Raw genomic sequence first — 17,202 nt, 5'->3', positions numbered from 1 at the left:
TCGTTCGAATCGACATCGATCGATCGGGGTTTTCGGGGTTCGAACGCGGGCGAGGGTTGAGGAAACACGAGCCAAGGTAAGAAGGGAGGGGGGTGAAAGTGAAAGTGAAAAAAGAAGCGAAAAATAGTTTTTGCTACGCCACGCTAATTGAACGATGCGAACAATTTGAACTCATTGGCGCATTATCGATCGAACGGAGCGGTTCGCAGTGGCTTGCGGGACACGGGACAGTAAAGGTATCTGAACTTCGAACCGGTTAAGTACACAGAGAGCCACAGAGGACCACAGATTACCATAGCAAAGTTCAAGGTGTAATCCTTGGGAGAACAAGTTTGAAGGAGTTCTGCAATTAGCGGGCAATTAAATTTAACGATGAATTCAAATGTTTCGATAAACATTTCCATTCTAATCAGGTTCATTTGTGTCGTGAAGTAGACTTAGAAATTGAGGTTATTTTCTACTATTTGCTTTTCTCTTTGCAATGTATGCTTGTAGTTAGTTTTATATGTGGATAAGATAGTCTTCATATTTTTTTAATTAAATCAAAATGCTATATTTTGTTACTAACTTTTGTTATTTTTTCAGGGTATTCAGGAGACATACAACTCAAGGAAATAAGGATCAGTGAAACTCATATCGTGGAGAATCATCTACAGCCTAAAAAGGACAAGCTAAAATAGTAGAAGAATTGACATTCAACAACAGCTAAACTATATAAACATTCTACTGTTTGATCGTGGAAAACTAAACAGCGTACATCGTTACCGAAAATTTCCATCATTGGCCGGAAAACGTAATCGGAAGGATAACAACTGTCAACCTAACAGCGTAACGTGGAAAAAGGAAACAACCAAGAAGATAACAAACCTCAAAGATGATTCACGTCGACGAAACAGACCCTCTCGGTGGTAAGTGAATGTGTTGAGAACCAACTCTAACCCATTTTTTCGTCACATATTTTCAACGTTCTATTCACAGCAGGTTTTTCTTTCATTTGTGTGCTTGTGTTGCTTTGGTCCCTAGTAGTGATTGAACGGATGGTTTTTATATTACGTCATTGGTTATCGTTGCTTTTATCTTTACCGCCAAACCGACTTTTCATACTCTTTCCATTTTATCCATGAGAAATAACTTCTCGTTAAGTTATATCTTCTGTAAAACAATTATTTTTGGTGTTGTTTCAACATAGTCCACTCTGTTATCGGGTCTTCCTTACATTAGTATTTTCTGATTTGATTTATTACTAATTTATATTTAATCGTTACCATATTCACCCATTAGTACAATTTGAATGGCATCGATTCTCTCTTCAAAATAATTCACATTGTCAATTTGTACCAACTACTGGGCGCCTCCATCTTGTCACGTGTTTTCCTTTTAAAATCGCCCGGAAGGTTATGTAAACCTAGTTCAAACAAAACAGAATAATGAAAGTGGAATTTGATTACTCTTTTTATACCATGTTCTACAAAATGGTAAACAAGTTACGCGAGTCTCAAGCGACAACTTTGCCTCCCTTTTTTTTTGTTTCTGTGTTATGTGTTAGTATCCTTCCGTTTTAATATAAGACTCACAAATTGTCATACTCCTCTTGAACTTGATGTAAACCGTAGCAGTAAATAGTTGTTAACGCTTCTGTTACCTCACCTTACGACTTACGACTTTTTTGCGGTTTATTTTCATTTACCTTTTCCCACAAACAGACGCATTCGTTTCAAACGCTTTGTCGAAGGAGCTGTCAGGTTGTTTTTGGATTTTGCCTTTTGCCTGTACCGTTCAAAATAACTTACTAGCGACAATTTGTGGTTGGTTGGTGGGTTGGTTTTTGTTTTTCTTCCCCTCGAGCAGCTCGAGACAAATAAATCTGAACCGTGAAAGTAACCAGCATCCATCTGGCCAGGGGGAAAGCGTACGGTGCGAATTGGCTCGACGACAGGCCACAAAGAGCGTATGGAGGCACACGTTTTGGCACATTAATTTTCTCCTCACGGTTCCGTTTGTTTCGTCCGTCTTCCCGGACCCACCTTTCTTCACTTGCTTTGAATGAAACTAACGGCCAAACCATGGAAAGGGAGAGTACACCGAATGGAAAAAATACACTCGCAAATCAAACGCTTAAAATTCCGATCCCTCAACAGGTCAATTCGTGACAATTAATTGCATACGTCCGCCCAACCCCACCGCCCGTGGAATGTGTGGTCTGCTTTCCTATCCCTTGTGTTTTGGCTGTGGGGAGAATATTTTCCTTTCATTTTCCAACGGTCATACACAGGCGTTTTTGCTTCTTTTCCCTCATTCAAACATTTCTCCATTGCGTTGGCGTAGTAGTGACCGTGCACACAAACACACATGCTTGCCCACATGGCTCATTTTCGTTCGGCTTTCCTTTTTCCCTGCCGAAGAGAAATTGTTTTCCCTCCTGTGGGTTCATGTTCACGAAGAAAAATGATACTCTGAATTTGCAGACTGAGCAAAAATACAAACACCTTTCTAATGATTTCCTTGCCCTGCCCCGTTTCCGATTTCCCACTACCGCTCGAAGCTACACGGAGATTAATGATTGTCATGCTGGAGGTCACCCTGCGCACGCCACGGGGACTATCAATTCGCACCAAAAATAACTAAATTTCTCTGAGTGAAAAGAAAAACGAAATGGAAACAAACTAAACAGTTGTCGTTGCAAAATCACACAAGGTCAAACAGTACGCATTGGGGGAAAAACTTACTACAAGCTGGTGGTTTATTTGAAGAACAAAAAAACTATAAAAGTAATAAACAGCATAGAAAAGGAAGGAAGTATTCTGATTGTAAAATGCTTCTTTACACATTTTCATGACCATTTTGTTTCACGTCCACTTAACTGCATTAATTTGTTTTTCTTCCACTGCTCAATTGTTTTCCCCAAGTTTTTCGAAGCCTCTGCGGGAGCGAATGCTATAAATAAAAGAAAAATAGTCACGCTGATGCAGTCTAAATACGAAACGTCGCAAAACACATGGCGCCATGCACCGCAAGAATGGGGTGCATGTGTTTTTAACCTTTCAGATCAGCTCTTTTTGCCTTTTCGTTCGGATTTTGTTGCTGTTTCTGCAATAAAATTTTGTTTTTACCATTTCCACCGCGCGAATGGGCAAATAGGTTGTGACCTCTGGTGGTGATTATTTTCTTTCACCATTTCCCACCGATCGCTTGATGATGATGATGATGATGACGGTTAGCACCTCGGTTCGGTCGGTTGAAGAAAACGGAAACCTAAAGTTCAGTGAATCGATCGTTCAATCGATATTGACGTTTTTGTTCGTTCTGCTTCATTTCCCTCGCACTTGTTGGCGTTTCGAAATGGCAAGGAAATCGATCGCGTAAAAGAAAAAACAAGGCAATGAATACATACACACACACCACAAACTCCCATATGATGTTGATGGATGGACGGAAGTGGGAAGAAAAACCACACGGAAAAACACCAAACCGTCCGGGCGGGCAGAGTGGGAAAATTTGTTCCGCAGCCAAACGCGTTCCCGCTGGCAAAGATTAATGCACGAACATGGGCCCATGCCGGTGGAAAACCCCCTCCCCCTGGTCAATCTCGAGGGAGGGCGAAAATTCGGGTGTTAAAAATGAATGGATTTTGATTGAGACGGACGCAAACACGGCTTCTGGCGGCGGCCAACCTCGGCGGACCTCGGGCAACCGAAGATGCATTGGTTTTGGCCCGGTGGGCTGGGTGGAAAAACTACTCCCACCAGCACACACTCCCCCCATCTCGCTCCTTCCGTTTCCGTGCATTTTCAAGATCATCTTTAGTTTTTTTTCCACCGGCGGGGGTTGTTGTTTGTTTAGTGAGGTTAGGTCGGCACGCCTTCGTGACGGCCGTTCATCGGCGTTTGGCGCAAAAACGCCGTTCCGTTGCGGCCCATTTCCTGCGGCGATGATTGCAATTTCCCGAAATAAAGACCCCGCCGCCACGGGGGGTACCGGAAACCGGTTGGCCCCCGGAAGAGAATAATAAATATTAGTGAACCTCGGTAGGGGAAATAATTGGGAAGTCAAAGGAAATGGTGCATTTTCATCGAAGAAAAAGCCCTTTGCCAGAAAACAGTTCGTGCGTCCGTTCGTGCTCTATCATTTCAACCGGGTTTTTGGCAATTCGTTTTCCCGGGCATTGACCGGTTGAAGAAGAGCTACACTCCCCCCTTCAGGGACGAGGAAATCTGCATTTGTATCGTTGCGAATCATAATGACAATATTTAGCACAACCCAGCTTTTTCCCACGCGCAAAAATAGTCTCCTCCTTTGCCAATTTCGACCGGTAGCGTTTATACGGACGATTGAGGCAATTTTTTCGACCTATTACCCGACTGATGGTTTATGAGGTAATTATCCCGAAAGTAATTGCGTGTGGACGAGAAGGAACACTAGTTTTGCTTCAAGGTTGAGAAGCGTTATACTAAATTGCTTTGAGCTGCGCAATTTGTAAACGGATGCACTTCGAGGTGCTTAGTCTTCTACTTGAAGATACTAAAACCCAACATTGGTAGAACGTTTTTTTCGAGAACATCCATTTATGGATTGTTTTATTATAGATATTCTACAGTTGCTATGATCATATGAAAAAAACGTATAGAATAATGTTTGAAATGTATTTCATTGTTATGATAATTCAATTACGTTTTAACACGTTGACTGCCACGGGTTTTTTTAGCACACTTTTTAGTACACTATTTCATTAAATATTTCATTTCATTTTATTAAATTAAATTTGTTTATATAATGTTTAAAACCGACGGTCTAAGGCTAAGCAAAGACTTGCCAGCTCAAAGAATGAGTTTTTAATATGATTATATTTTTAATGTTGCATTTTCATCTACTTATGGGACACATGGGTTACTTATGGGTTTTGTAGCTCAAAACTGACCTATGCTATGTTTGAAATATTGTACTAAACATATTTTATTCAATCCTTGGATTGCCGTTATATTCAAAATAATTACTGTTATGTTTACTAAAGGGTTAATGTGTTTGAGCACTCGCCATTACATTGCTTTAGTTTACAAGCCAATCAATACAAGCTTTATTTACACTTTTCCTATGGCGTCTTAATTATTCCTTTGCATTTCCCTCCCTGCAGGCTTATCGCTAAGTAACACGTCAATTTCTGTCGGTTTTCTAGAGTGTAGCCAGTTCAACCGAAATGAGTGCCGATGACATGTTTATATTGTAAATCATCCGCCAAGCATGTCGATAAATTCCCACTCGCCATTTACGGTTGTCACGAGCATTACATTTTCGTGCTCAGTTCAGTCGGATGGTTGAAGTAGCAAAAAAATCGCAAGATTGCCTCGTGGCACAACGCCAGAAGATGGTGACATGATGAAAAAAAAGTGCACGACATGATCCCGCCCCACCTTAATACCTCCGCCCGAGAAAAGATTCCGTTGATCGTATCTTCGAGTGCCAAAATCATTTCCTCAATCATGATCATGCAGGACACGGTGGATGTTTGAGTGGTTGAGGAGGGGCGAACGCTGGTTGCCAACACGGACGAGGAAATAAACAGTGATTTAATTCGGCGCAGAACATACATAACCTCTCTGCTCAGCCCGACTCGCGTGCCCTCCTCCCAAGGATGGGTCGTTCTACGACTTCCCTATAAACTCTTGCAAGCGCCGGGTTGAAGGCTGACTCACGCGCTGCGGAACGAAGAGGGTTAATTAATCCAACCCTAACGTCTAAACGCAGACGGCCGTCTAAATCCAACAACCCGACACCGTGGGCGAGACGTAAAAAGTAAACACTCAAACACACCGAAACCAAGCAGGCGCAAAAACAGTTGATTTCGCACTGGAAAATCGACCGGTTGTCATTACGGCTACAGTTCACATGATTGGTCGTCACTGTCCACCGTGCTGGGGACTTTTTGCGGTGGTGTTTTCAACGTATTTATAGTTGTAAGTGGAAAATTGGTTCTCAGTTCACCTTCATTCGTATGGCATCCCGGATCGGATCATATCGATTTTGTCGAAGGAAAGTCCTTAGGTGCATAAAAAACGGTACGGGCGGGGTTTTGACGGTCAACAAGCGGTCACCGTGTCACTTGCACTTGACATGCTCCCGGGACAGGTTGACTGCATCGCTTCGACCGTTTGCCAATCGATGAGAATTTCTTCTTTTCGATGGTAAACTGTTACAAGGTCTATTTTTCATTTTATTATGTTTTGCATAACACTGTTATGTCTAGGAAAATGACAAACTGAGTCTAGGAGCAGGATTAAATAGATTTCAATTGATTCCTTTCTTAACACGTTGACTGCCAAGCGATTTATTAAACCAACGATGTTTGAAGGCTAAGCAAAAACTTCCCAAAGAATTGATATTAAATGTTACTGAAGTTTTTATGTTGCGTTTTCATTTATTTACGGGTCAAAAATGAGTGTTAAAACAATTAAATCTATTTGTTGTTGAATTAACAAACCCAAAAATATTTAAGAACAAAGTTAAGAAAAATGAATTTGAAATGAAATTAATTTTAACATTAGTTAAATTGAGTTTAAGAAACACCTAGTATTTAAAATATTTTTAACAAAAGTTTGTAGCAATAATTATAAATAACACTTTTTTGTAATATGTACAATAAACAAAGGAAAGTGCATTAAGCAATCATATCCCTGTGGAAAAAACATATCCCTGTGATTCGGGTCGGAATAAGGAGTAGACTTATAGGATCTTAGTAAAAATAGTGGAGAAAAAGGCGAAACAATAAAGATTGGAATAGATTATAAGAATAAATAAGGAAGTGAAAATTAACGAGCTCAAATTCTTACATCCATAAGAACTGACTCGAAGTGAACGATAAATCCATTTCAATAAATCTTTGTCTTCAAAGCATGCAAAGCAAATAAACCTAACATGCAAACAAACAAAATATTAGAAAAACAAGCGCTAGTAAACTACTTAAAATCCAATTATGTAGGAAAATATATACTGGCAGTTATCAACAAGAGGTTTACAAAATTTGAGGTTTTTAAAATATTTGGTTTTCAAACAGAAACGATGAAACGATGAAATGATACACGAATTAACAAGTGTAAGATTGACTAAAAACATTGATAGAACCCAACATGACATAACAAAAATGTATACAAGAAATGAAAAAAAGGAAAAGTCTTATAAAAAGTCCCAAAAAAGTGTCACTCGAACGATTTCTCAACCACTCTTGACGAAAAAGCAAAACTGCATCACTAGCAAACACCACCGTAAAGATGCCATCGTGTGCATTTGTTTTGATAACAACAGGTTTCCTATTTGTGTTGTGCCTTGAGTTGAACCGTTTTACTTTTTCCTCTTCCCCCTTCGCCAACCACTTCTCATTAATCGTTCGGTTCTATTTCGCAGATGTGCCGCCAGCGTTCCCGTACCGGGAGGTGGAAATTCAGCGCGGTGTCGACCCGAAACAGTTGTACGAGCTCAGCTCGGAGCTCGGCAGGTAGGTTCGGGCTGTGCGGGGACCTAAAATTAGAACCATTCGAGTCGCAGTCGTCGTGGTCGTCGTCGTGGTCGTCGTCTCCTTGTGGCCGATGGGTAGTGGTTTTTCGATGGCGATTGTCCATCTTTCATCATCCGTTGACGCGGGGACGCCACTGCCCCGGGTCAGGTGCATTCCTGTCCGAGAGGAGGTGCATCCCGCAAACGACGTCTTAGTCAACGCTGGGGCCGGGGAGGAGAGGGTGGGAAAATGTTTTTCCATCTCCAACCGACGGCGAACGAAGATCGGTGACGAAGTTGAAGAAGAAAAAGATGGTAACGGGGCGACATCGGGCGAATGTCGTTCGATGTTGAAGCACCTGTTTAGTCTCGCGGATGGGTGGAATGGTCCGGCATTTGTGGCCACTTAATTCTTCCCTCCACAGGCCCTTCTTCTTCACCATTCGTTTTACAATCCTCGTGCCGAAGGGTCATATATCCGGCGTGAGAGGAAAATTAGTTTCCCGTCGAAGGCGCTTGAATCGATACCGCCATCGCACGTGGTAACGATGTTAAACGTTGTCTGGCTTTTTTTCCGGTGTCCGGGGATGGGAGAAGTCTTACATTTCTACGGAGGTTCGCTGCACGTGTTTCCGAAACGTTGACTTTGAAGTTCGCCAAGCTGTCCTAGATCGACGGTTCGTACTAAATGGTTTCCATGCGACCATTATCGCAAAGAACTATTTCCCCGACCTACGGTTTGTGTAAAATGTGAAGGTCTTGAAGGTAGTAAAACGTAGCAAAACAGATGGTACAACTCAGTGCTGTCGTTGGAAAACGAGAAGCCACTCGTTTAGTTTTTAGTACATCTCCCGTGAATTAACTGGTGCTTGCAAAGGTTAAACGACGATGGATAATTAACAGCTAGTACCAGTTCGTTATACATCACCCATCCACGACGCCCGAGCAGAGAGTGTCCAAAACGCAGCATCAAAATTTTACTCCATCTGACACATTGAGGATAAATCTTGCCCACCTTCCCTTCGGAAAAAACAGGCCATCCCGTCTGAACTTTAGATTAATGGGATTTCTTAGTGGCCCATGCGCGGTCATGCGTCTCGCGTTCGACACGGCAAAAGTGTTTAAAACGGTTTCAAAACGGACCACGGAAATTGATCGTTTGCTTCGAAAGTGAAAAGTGTCCACGGTGCGAAACCAACAGCGACCAGGCGCCTCCATCGTGAAGGGAAAATTAGCGCACGAAAAATGAAAGCGTGAAATGGGAACAAATTTATTTTTAAGGAGGCGCCAAAATGGAATTTCCAGTTCTGGAATGTTTGTGCCATTTTTGCGGTTTGTTCACTTGGGAGGTGGAAAACTGTTTAGTTGAAAGACGGTCAATGATAGGGAGGGAAATAAATGAAGAAAACTAAATGGAAATGTCTAACGAAGTGCTCCCTCTCTCTTTCGCCAGGGGAAAGTTTGGCGTCGTGTACAAGTCCAAGGAAAAGTCGACCGGCGTCCGGCTGGCGGCGAAATTCATCCAGATCCAGAAGAAGGGCGACCGGCGCAACATCGAGCGGGAGGTGCACATGATGAACGTCCTGCAGCACTCGAAGATCGCGCAGCTGTACGCGGCGTTCGAGTTCGATCGGACCTTTTGCGTCATGATGGAGCTGTGAGTGGTTGATGATCTCCTCCCAGTCTCTTCTCCCCTCGTGTGTACTAAATTCCTTTTCTTCAATCATCTTCTCCTCCCAGCGTCGAGGGCGGCGAGCTGTTCGATCGGGTGCTGGACGACAAGTTCATCCTCACCGAGCGCGCCTGCTCGATCTTCATGCGCCAGATATGCGATGCGGTCGCGTACATCCACGGGAACAACATCATTCACCTGGACATGAAGCCGGAGAACATCCTCTGCCTCACGGAGGCCGGCAATCGGATCAAGATCATTGACTTCGGGCTGGCGCGCGAGTACGACCCGGACAACAAGCTGCAGGTGCTGTTCGGTACGCCCGAGTTCGTCGCGCCCGAGGTGGTCAACTTCGAGGCGATCTCGTTCGCGACCGACATGTGGAGTGTTGGTGTCATTGCCTACGTGCTGTAAGTACCTTCCTTTTTGTACCCTACCCTACCTACTAAAATCAACGATTGTCATAATTTATCTGGGCAAATTTGCTTCGGTAAATTAATTATTTGTTTTTGATAATGAAATGTTGCGAGTAAGACAGACCAATTGAACAATTGTTGATAACAGTAAGAGCCTTACAATCTCAAATGAGTATGAACCAAAATTAAGAAAAGTCTACTAAATAAAACTATAACTTAAAATCACTTAACACGTTGACCCCCAAGCTGTTTTTAGTACAGTTTTTGCACTACGATAATTGTTGATAAAATTTGTTTGTATTCATTAAGCCAATTATTATCGAAAACCAAGCAAAGACTAAGCTTCCCAATAGACTTAATTTTGTAATTATTATAGCTGTTCTGTTTCATTTTTATTTAGTTTAATGTTTTGCAGATGTGTACTTCTTTCAATTTTGTAATCAAACGCACTTATATTTTTATTACTTTTTCTAACAACTTTAAGCCAAATCATATCAAATAAACATGTTCTAAAAACTAAGCTAATGATAGCACCAAGAATGATAGAGGTAGTTCTAAATCTAAGGTAGTTTAAAAGTCAGAAGTAGAGTTTAGTGCGTAAGTTCATCTTGTACTTCAAACTGGAACGTTCTAGTTTAGATAATAATTTGATTTTTTCGTTCAAAATGAAGCCTCAATCGAAACCGTTTTTCTTATAACTTTCGGAACATGTCATAACAAACTTTAGAAGCATTTTGTGACGAAAGATCGAACGAAAAGGTTATAAAAATGGCTTGCCCTTTTTATTCCCTAGACAACCTAATCAATGCTCCAAAACGACTATAATTTGTTCACCGTATTAATAGCTTTTTGGATACCATTTCAGAGTTTCGGGATTGTCGCCATTTGCCGGCGAAGACGATATTCAGACCATGGGTAACATCACGATCGGACGGTACGATTTTCTCGACGAAGCGTTCGACGAGGTGTCCGAGGAAGCGATCGATTTCATCACCCGATGTCTCGTGAAGGACCAAACGTAGGAAATGCTTCTTCAGTACATCGAATTAGGGAGGATGAAACCACAATTTTGTACTGTTTCAGGAATCGTCTAACTGCCGAGGACGCGTTAAAACACAAGTGGATCAAGCGGAAACCACAGTACTATCCGACGAACCGGCGTCCGTCCATCCCCAACTTCAAGCAGATCCTGCTCGAGACCAACAACAACAACACCAATGTGACGGTAGGCGAGAAAGATGTATGCTCGATACGATGCTGAAAAAGGTTTCCTTTGTGCGGGCAATATCTAATCCCTTCTTCGGTTCGTTCAATCTGTTTTAGAACAATGAAATCGACAAGGAAAACCTTAAAGACCTAGTCGGCAAATGGAACGACACGCCCAACAATCGGTACGCGTTCGAGCAGGACACGGAAAACATTATCGCACCTTCCGGCGAGTCGGTGCAGCTCCGAAGGCCAACGTTACCGGAAGTGAGCGGGCTGGCGAACGGTACATCCGGCAGCCGGAGAGGCAGCATAGCGCGGGGTGAGTGTGAGCCACCGTCCGACCCCAAACATTCGTTTTTGGATTGTTCTATTTCGTGCCTTTTTCGAATGGCTACGCATTTTTGTTGTGCAATGGAATATCGCTCATTTCGCCTCATCACCGTCATTATCATCATCAGCAACAGAATAATTGTGCCTTTCTTCAATTGGATTTAACTGTTCTTCGACAAGTCAAAAGGCAACTGACTCATATGCAAATCTTAGCTTCGGCGAAATGGTTGTACTAAATTATTTTCTGAAAAAAATGCATCGCATCTATCATCTCATCTGAACGAGGATTTGATTGATAATTCTCATCAAAGGATGAAATCAAATGTTTTTTCAACGGTTCCGATTATGTCTTTGTAAATATGTATAGTAGACAAACCATACAACTAACGCCAAACTTCTCTCTCGTTTTTCTTCCCTTATTTTACCCATCGCTCTTTCTCTCAACTCCGATTTTCGCTTTTGTCCATCGGATCGGGCTGTTAAACAATAATTGTGTGTTTGGACCGGAATTAACTTCCCTTTCTTCTTGACCCCCCTCACCTCCTTTCGACCGCCTGCAGACCGAGACAGCAAGCTGAGCATACTGTTTCCACTGTAGGAAGGCCACCTAGTTTGCGGCCATTAGTTTTGTTGTAGCTCTTTCGTCGTACTAGGCAAACTATTTTTAAACCTAAATTAATTGAAGCCTCTCCGCACTCCGAACCGGATGGCCTTAACTGATGGGAGAATTTCTGACCATCGAAAAGAGATTCTGATACTTGAACGCGACGACCCTCACTGACGACCCCACCGACGACGACGAGACAGCGACTTGGATGAAGAGCAATGTAAAGAAAAGTAGTTTGTTTACTTTGTGCCGTAGTGATACCATCCCCTTATTTTTTATTCTCTGCCGGGTAACAGTTTTTGACTGCCGTGTTGTGGTGTACTAATAACCGGTTTGCCCGATTTGAAGGGTTTGCCAAACACGAAACACACAGAAGAAAACTTTAAAACCGATACAGAAGAGACATGACCATTGCCCAAAACCGGATGCAAAATGTTTCTATAATTTGGAAAATAAAGCTATTGATAATAAGCTGCACATTAAAGCAAAGACAGATACAAGAAATATAGACAATCACATACACTAAATCTAATACAAAGCCATTACAAAACCAAAACACAGTTATATTCCCTGTGATGACTTAACCTTTTGTCCCAATTCCATATCTTGACTGTACTAAATGTGTACCAAAATAGCACTCAATCCGCTATACACCCTAACGAAGATCGATTTTTCCATGGTTGCTAAAAAGTGGATCGATGTGTAGTTTATAGAAAGTTGATAGATTGTATAACCTTAATCAAACACTTCATGTACTTCATCCTCTGCAAATCTTCATCCCTTAATCAAGCGTACGATGTAAACAATCTTCGTTTCGATCGTAATTTGTTATAGCTTACTAATGTTTGCTTTGCTTTCCCTTTGTTTCTTGTGCTCTTTTCTTTTGTCGCTTTTACTTTGTTTTTGTACTAATTCCAACCGAACGCTTCCAAACGAATTTGGAATTTCGACAAATCGTTGCGCTCCTCGACCAAACTAATCTGCTGCTGTTGCTGATGATGACGATGATGATGATGGGGACGTTGGAAACATTTTGGAAAAACCCCTCCCAATATGCAGTTTACCGAAGGCGCACCGATGCCGAGAAGGTTTCCCTGGTGCTTGTAAACGATGGCTTTGCTTCGGAGGACTAAATTGCTATGGTGCGATAAGTGGTTTTAATTTGCTTGCTCGATGTGTATATGCCAATGATGTACTCTTCTTGTATTCGGCACGCTGTGTAGAAAGCTCGATGGCGCTTACTAATCCAAGCTATGCGCTGCATTTTCCCGTCTTTTCCTTCGCTTGCAAACCCTGCAAAACCAACAGGTGCCGCGATTGGGAATGGAGAGGAAACTAACGACAACGACGAGGATAATGACGTAGAAAATGAGGCACCAAACGGAGGAGGCGGTATGGCGCCTACTAAGATTCAGCACAACAGTTACTACGATGGCAGCCCGAAGGAACAGCACGCAAGCTGGGAGCAGACTGCTTCCTCGCTTCAGTTAAACGACCATCCGACGATTGAGGCGGTGAAGTTACGGGAGGAGAACGTCAACAAGTGTATTGTCACCATTGAAAATGCAAATGATTCTTATCCGTCCACTAACAAGCAAACAAATGCACCGGCTAGCGAGCGTAACGCAAGCTTTGACAGCTGTCAGATGAGTGTAACGCCTAACGCTGCTCGTAGTAGCTTTGAGAGCGGCGTGAAGCATGAGGTTAGGTGTGGCGACCATAGCTCTAGCAGTAGTAGTATTTGCAGTAGTGATAGCAAAGCCAGTATTAGTAGCTTAAGCGATGGCTTGACGAGCGAACAAGCGACGGACACTAACAACCAACTTGCGTTTGCTAATGCACCCGAAAACGCGAACGGTGGACTCGAGCCGGCAGCGAGTTCCCCGGCTGCCCCTTGCTCTTCCTTGCTCCCGTGCTCACCTACTGATACCAAGGTTCACGTACACCACCGTACGTCCCTGTCCTCCGGTTTCTGCCTCTCTACAGATGGCGCGGACGGTGAGCCTACGAGCGATACAGGCGTTCCAAAACGAGACGTCTCGTCGGAGAGGGCACAGGAATCGGCAGCCCAGGAGTCGGTACCGACCTCCGAGCACCGGGATCAGGTACGTGACGATTTGCGTAAACTGTCCGATTTACTAAAGCTTTCCCTCACGACCACCACTACGGCGGTGAAGGACCCGGTAACGTCGCCCGTTTCGGCAGCGTCCGAGGGTGACGCGGAGGCGTCCAGTTCCGCGTCCATCGCATCTTCCACGTCCACCGTCGAGCTGGACAGCGATCTCGAGAACCTGAAGTCGAAGGTGAGCACGATGATCCGCACGTCGCGCGCGCAGAACAAACTGAACGAGCTCGCCCAGCGACCGGAGTTCCTCGCCAACGATCCTTTCAAGCTGCCCACGTTCCGCTTCCTGCCGAAGTCGATCAGTCTCTGCAACGACGACTCGGTGTTCAAGGAGAACTACACCAAGTTCTGCGATCGCAACAACGGTGGCTCGCAGTTGACGCAGCCGACGCTGCCGGAGGAGAAACCGGCACCGAAGTCCGAAAACGCCGTGCGGAAGAAATCCTCGACCGGTGGAATGTCGATGAGGAAGAAAAAAGAACCCCAGGAAACGTCGACGTCCACGTCCACCGTAACGACGACCACGTTCTCCAGCACCAGCTCGGGTAAGATCGCGTCCACAACCACCACGGTGCGGAAGACGATCGTCAAGCAGCAGAAGGTGTTGGACGTGGAGGACGTGAATTCGACAGAACCCCGGAAGTCTCTCGCTCCGACAAAGAGTCTCGACAGTTCGGCGTCATCCACGACAACGACGACGACCCATGCCATCCTAACGCCTACCGCTTCGATCAAACGGACCAAGTTCCGCGTCAACCAGATGAGCAGTCGGGACGTTCCGGTGGCACCACTCAACTCCACCGTCGCCCGAAGGTACCTCGAACGCAGCGGCGTACTGGGAACGTCCAAGGATCAACCAGAAGCAGTAGGGAAGATGCACCTGCACCCCAGCTCGGCTGCTGCCGACGACTCCGTGACGGCGAACAACCTGCGCAACAGTGCCCTCAAGCTACGCAGCCTTTCCGTCGACTGGGACGCGGTGGACGTGGCGGTCGAGAACCGCTCGATGAAGACGATCAACAGCTTCCTGAAGCGGCATGCCGTTGCCAGCTCGGCCGTGCGACAGATACAGGCACAGCTCGAGGCAACCATTACGACGCACAAGTGAGCCCCGTCGTTGGCCCGCCGCGGACATGTGGAGAGGCGTTAGAGTTTAACGGAGGCAAGCGCCTCAAAGGAAGCCGTCGAGAACGATTGTACATACAATTCGCACGATCTTATACGCCATGTGTATTTATACGTAGTATTTAGAGGTTTAGGTCAAGGTGGCTACGGAAAGGGAGCAACGAGCGAGAAAGCGAGGTTATGTTATGTGTTATATTTCCTAGGTCCTAGGGTGGTTGCCGTCGTACGCACACCGGTGTTGTAGAGCTTAGCTGACAACGTAAAACGAAGCACGGTTGTACTTTACTTTTCTTTTCGCGATCACAAACATTGGAGATAGGTTTAAGCACGTTTGGGCTTGGTACCAGCTTTACCACAACGCCCAGCAAACGATAAAAAGGGCACTGGTAAAAGGGACGCTTGTGTAAGTTTCCCCTTTGACAAAGGGGGTCAGTGCAGATGCGATTTCCGGTGCCTTGTTGTCGACATGAGAAGTATGTAATGGTGTAAGCTTATGTGGAAATAAAAAGTATAATTAAGATCATAGAGTATGTGCCATTATAGTTGCTAACGGAAGGAATGAATTGGTTCTTTTTTGAAAGAAAATATTAATCAGGTTCGCCGCTTACTGCCACATTAAGTCTTTTGAATCATGTGCTCGCCGTTTGCATACATAAGGGCGCTAGGCATAAACTGCATTAATAATATAGATGGCGCTGCTCGACAATAGCGAAGACATCCGTCACGAGCAAAATGGAAAATTTCCACAACTTAGACCGTTATGTATGTTTTTACCAAATTGAGCCAATATAAAAATACAGTTTTATGTTTTTTTTTTATATATATAACAAATCAAATTTTATTCTTGTGAGTGAAATTACAGATGGAAACAAAGTAAGATAATATTCAAAGAACCATGCTTCAATCAGTATAATAAAAACTCAATAAACTAATAACAAATCACCATATCCTGTTTCAGTTTTCAATACAGCATATCGTATACGATTCCCGAAAAGAGAAATAATGCATTGCTCTCTGAATATTAGATTTCTTTCATAATCTGATATTATCGGCACCATCGTTAGTAACATAAATAACGGACACTTAAACACAGGATATTTTTTTTTGGGATGTATTTTTGTTCATCTCTTTCATATTTTTTATTTTTTTGGTTGTGTTCCTTTCTTTTTTAATGTAATATATCTATGATTTTAATTTTTAATAATTAATAACAATGTACAGTAAAATCAATAGTTTTTTTTTTCATTTCATTTATCTCTTCGGCTTGTACGACGGGGCCGTGTGTTTTCATTTGCATTTCCTTGTGTTCGTGGCTGCATTGCTCTTCGTCTCGGCATTGAACGATTGTTCAAAATTTTCTACTTTTTTTATCATGTATGGTCTCATTGCTCCTGCGGGACGTTGCTTTTTCATGGTTTTATTTTGTCGACTTCACAATGTTTTATAATTTTTGCCAAGAAGTAGTTTGCGCTCCTTTTATTTTATCGAAGCTTACTCTTCGTTTTGGGAGTTTTTTTCAAACGAGACTCGAGTATTCGCTTCTAGTGAATGTCGCGAATGTTTGAAGACATTCCAGCAAACTTTCCCGATTCTCGAAAACAAACACTCGATCCGCATGAAAACTTCCACATGGAACACCCGAAAAAGCAATGTTCTCTTCCATCTTCCACGATTTGGTTTGATTGGTTATTTTTTAAAGACTTTCCTCTCTTTATTAACACGATCCATCGTTTGGTTACTTTTCTGCTTCACTTACCGGTTTGTTTCATTGGGTTTCATTGAGTTGGTTTTTTGTTTTTTTTTCTTTATTTTCATACCTTATTTTCGTACCTTTTCTCTTTCTTAAATGTGCCGTTTGTTCATTTGTCGTTTTTTCCATTACTTTACTTTACTTTACTTTACTTTACTTTACTTTAACGTTACGTTTACGCTAATATCAGCTGTTATACTAATGTTCTCATCCATTTGTCTTCTAGAATTGTTTCAACGTTCTATCGTGCCGATTTGGTTGGCTTGTTTGGTTACGTTTACGCTTTATACTTTACCTTTACCTTTTTGCTTCGTTCCCTCTACCTTCTCTCATCGCTTCGATATCTGTCCGACCGCTTTCCCATTTTTGTTGGTTCCTTCGTTCGTGAAGTTTGCTTAAGTTTCTTAAGTTATTTAAAGGGTTTCCTAATGCTCCTTCGTTTCCCGCTTTTTCGTCTAGCTTAGAGAAGATTTTCTATTTCTTCAG

The 17,202-nt window shown here is 43.1% G+C and overlaps 1 protein-coding gene across 1 annotated transcript; it reads left to right on the top strand.

The window, feature by feature from the left end:
* The first annotated feature begins 874 nt into the window (after positions 1-874).
* LOC131287948 (probable serine/threonine-protein kinase pXi) lies at positions 875-14,949 on the top strand. The gene is made up of 8 exons (XM_058317042.1): positions 875-908; positions 7,393-7,483; positions 8,936-9,139; positions 9,223-9,564; positions 10,436-10,588; positions 10,654-10,810; positions 10,894-11,098; positions 13,046-14,949. Exons 1-8 carry the CDS (start codon positions 875-877, stop codon positions 14,947-14,949), a joined length of 3,090 nt encoding a protein of 1,029 aa, XP_058173025.1.
* Positions 14,950-17,202: the final 2,253 nt, after the last annotated feature.

Source organism: Anopheles ziemanni, chromosome 3, assembly GCF_943734765.1.
Source record: "Anopheles ziemanni chromosome 3, idAnoZiCoDA_A2_x.2, whole genome shotgun sequence".
NCBI lineage: Eukaryota > Metazoa > Arthropoda > Insecta > Diptera > Culicidae > Anopheles > Anopheles ziemanni.
The sequence above is the reverse complement of the archived record's forward strand: the minus strand, read 5'-3'. Positions and strand labels throughout refer to the sequence as shown.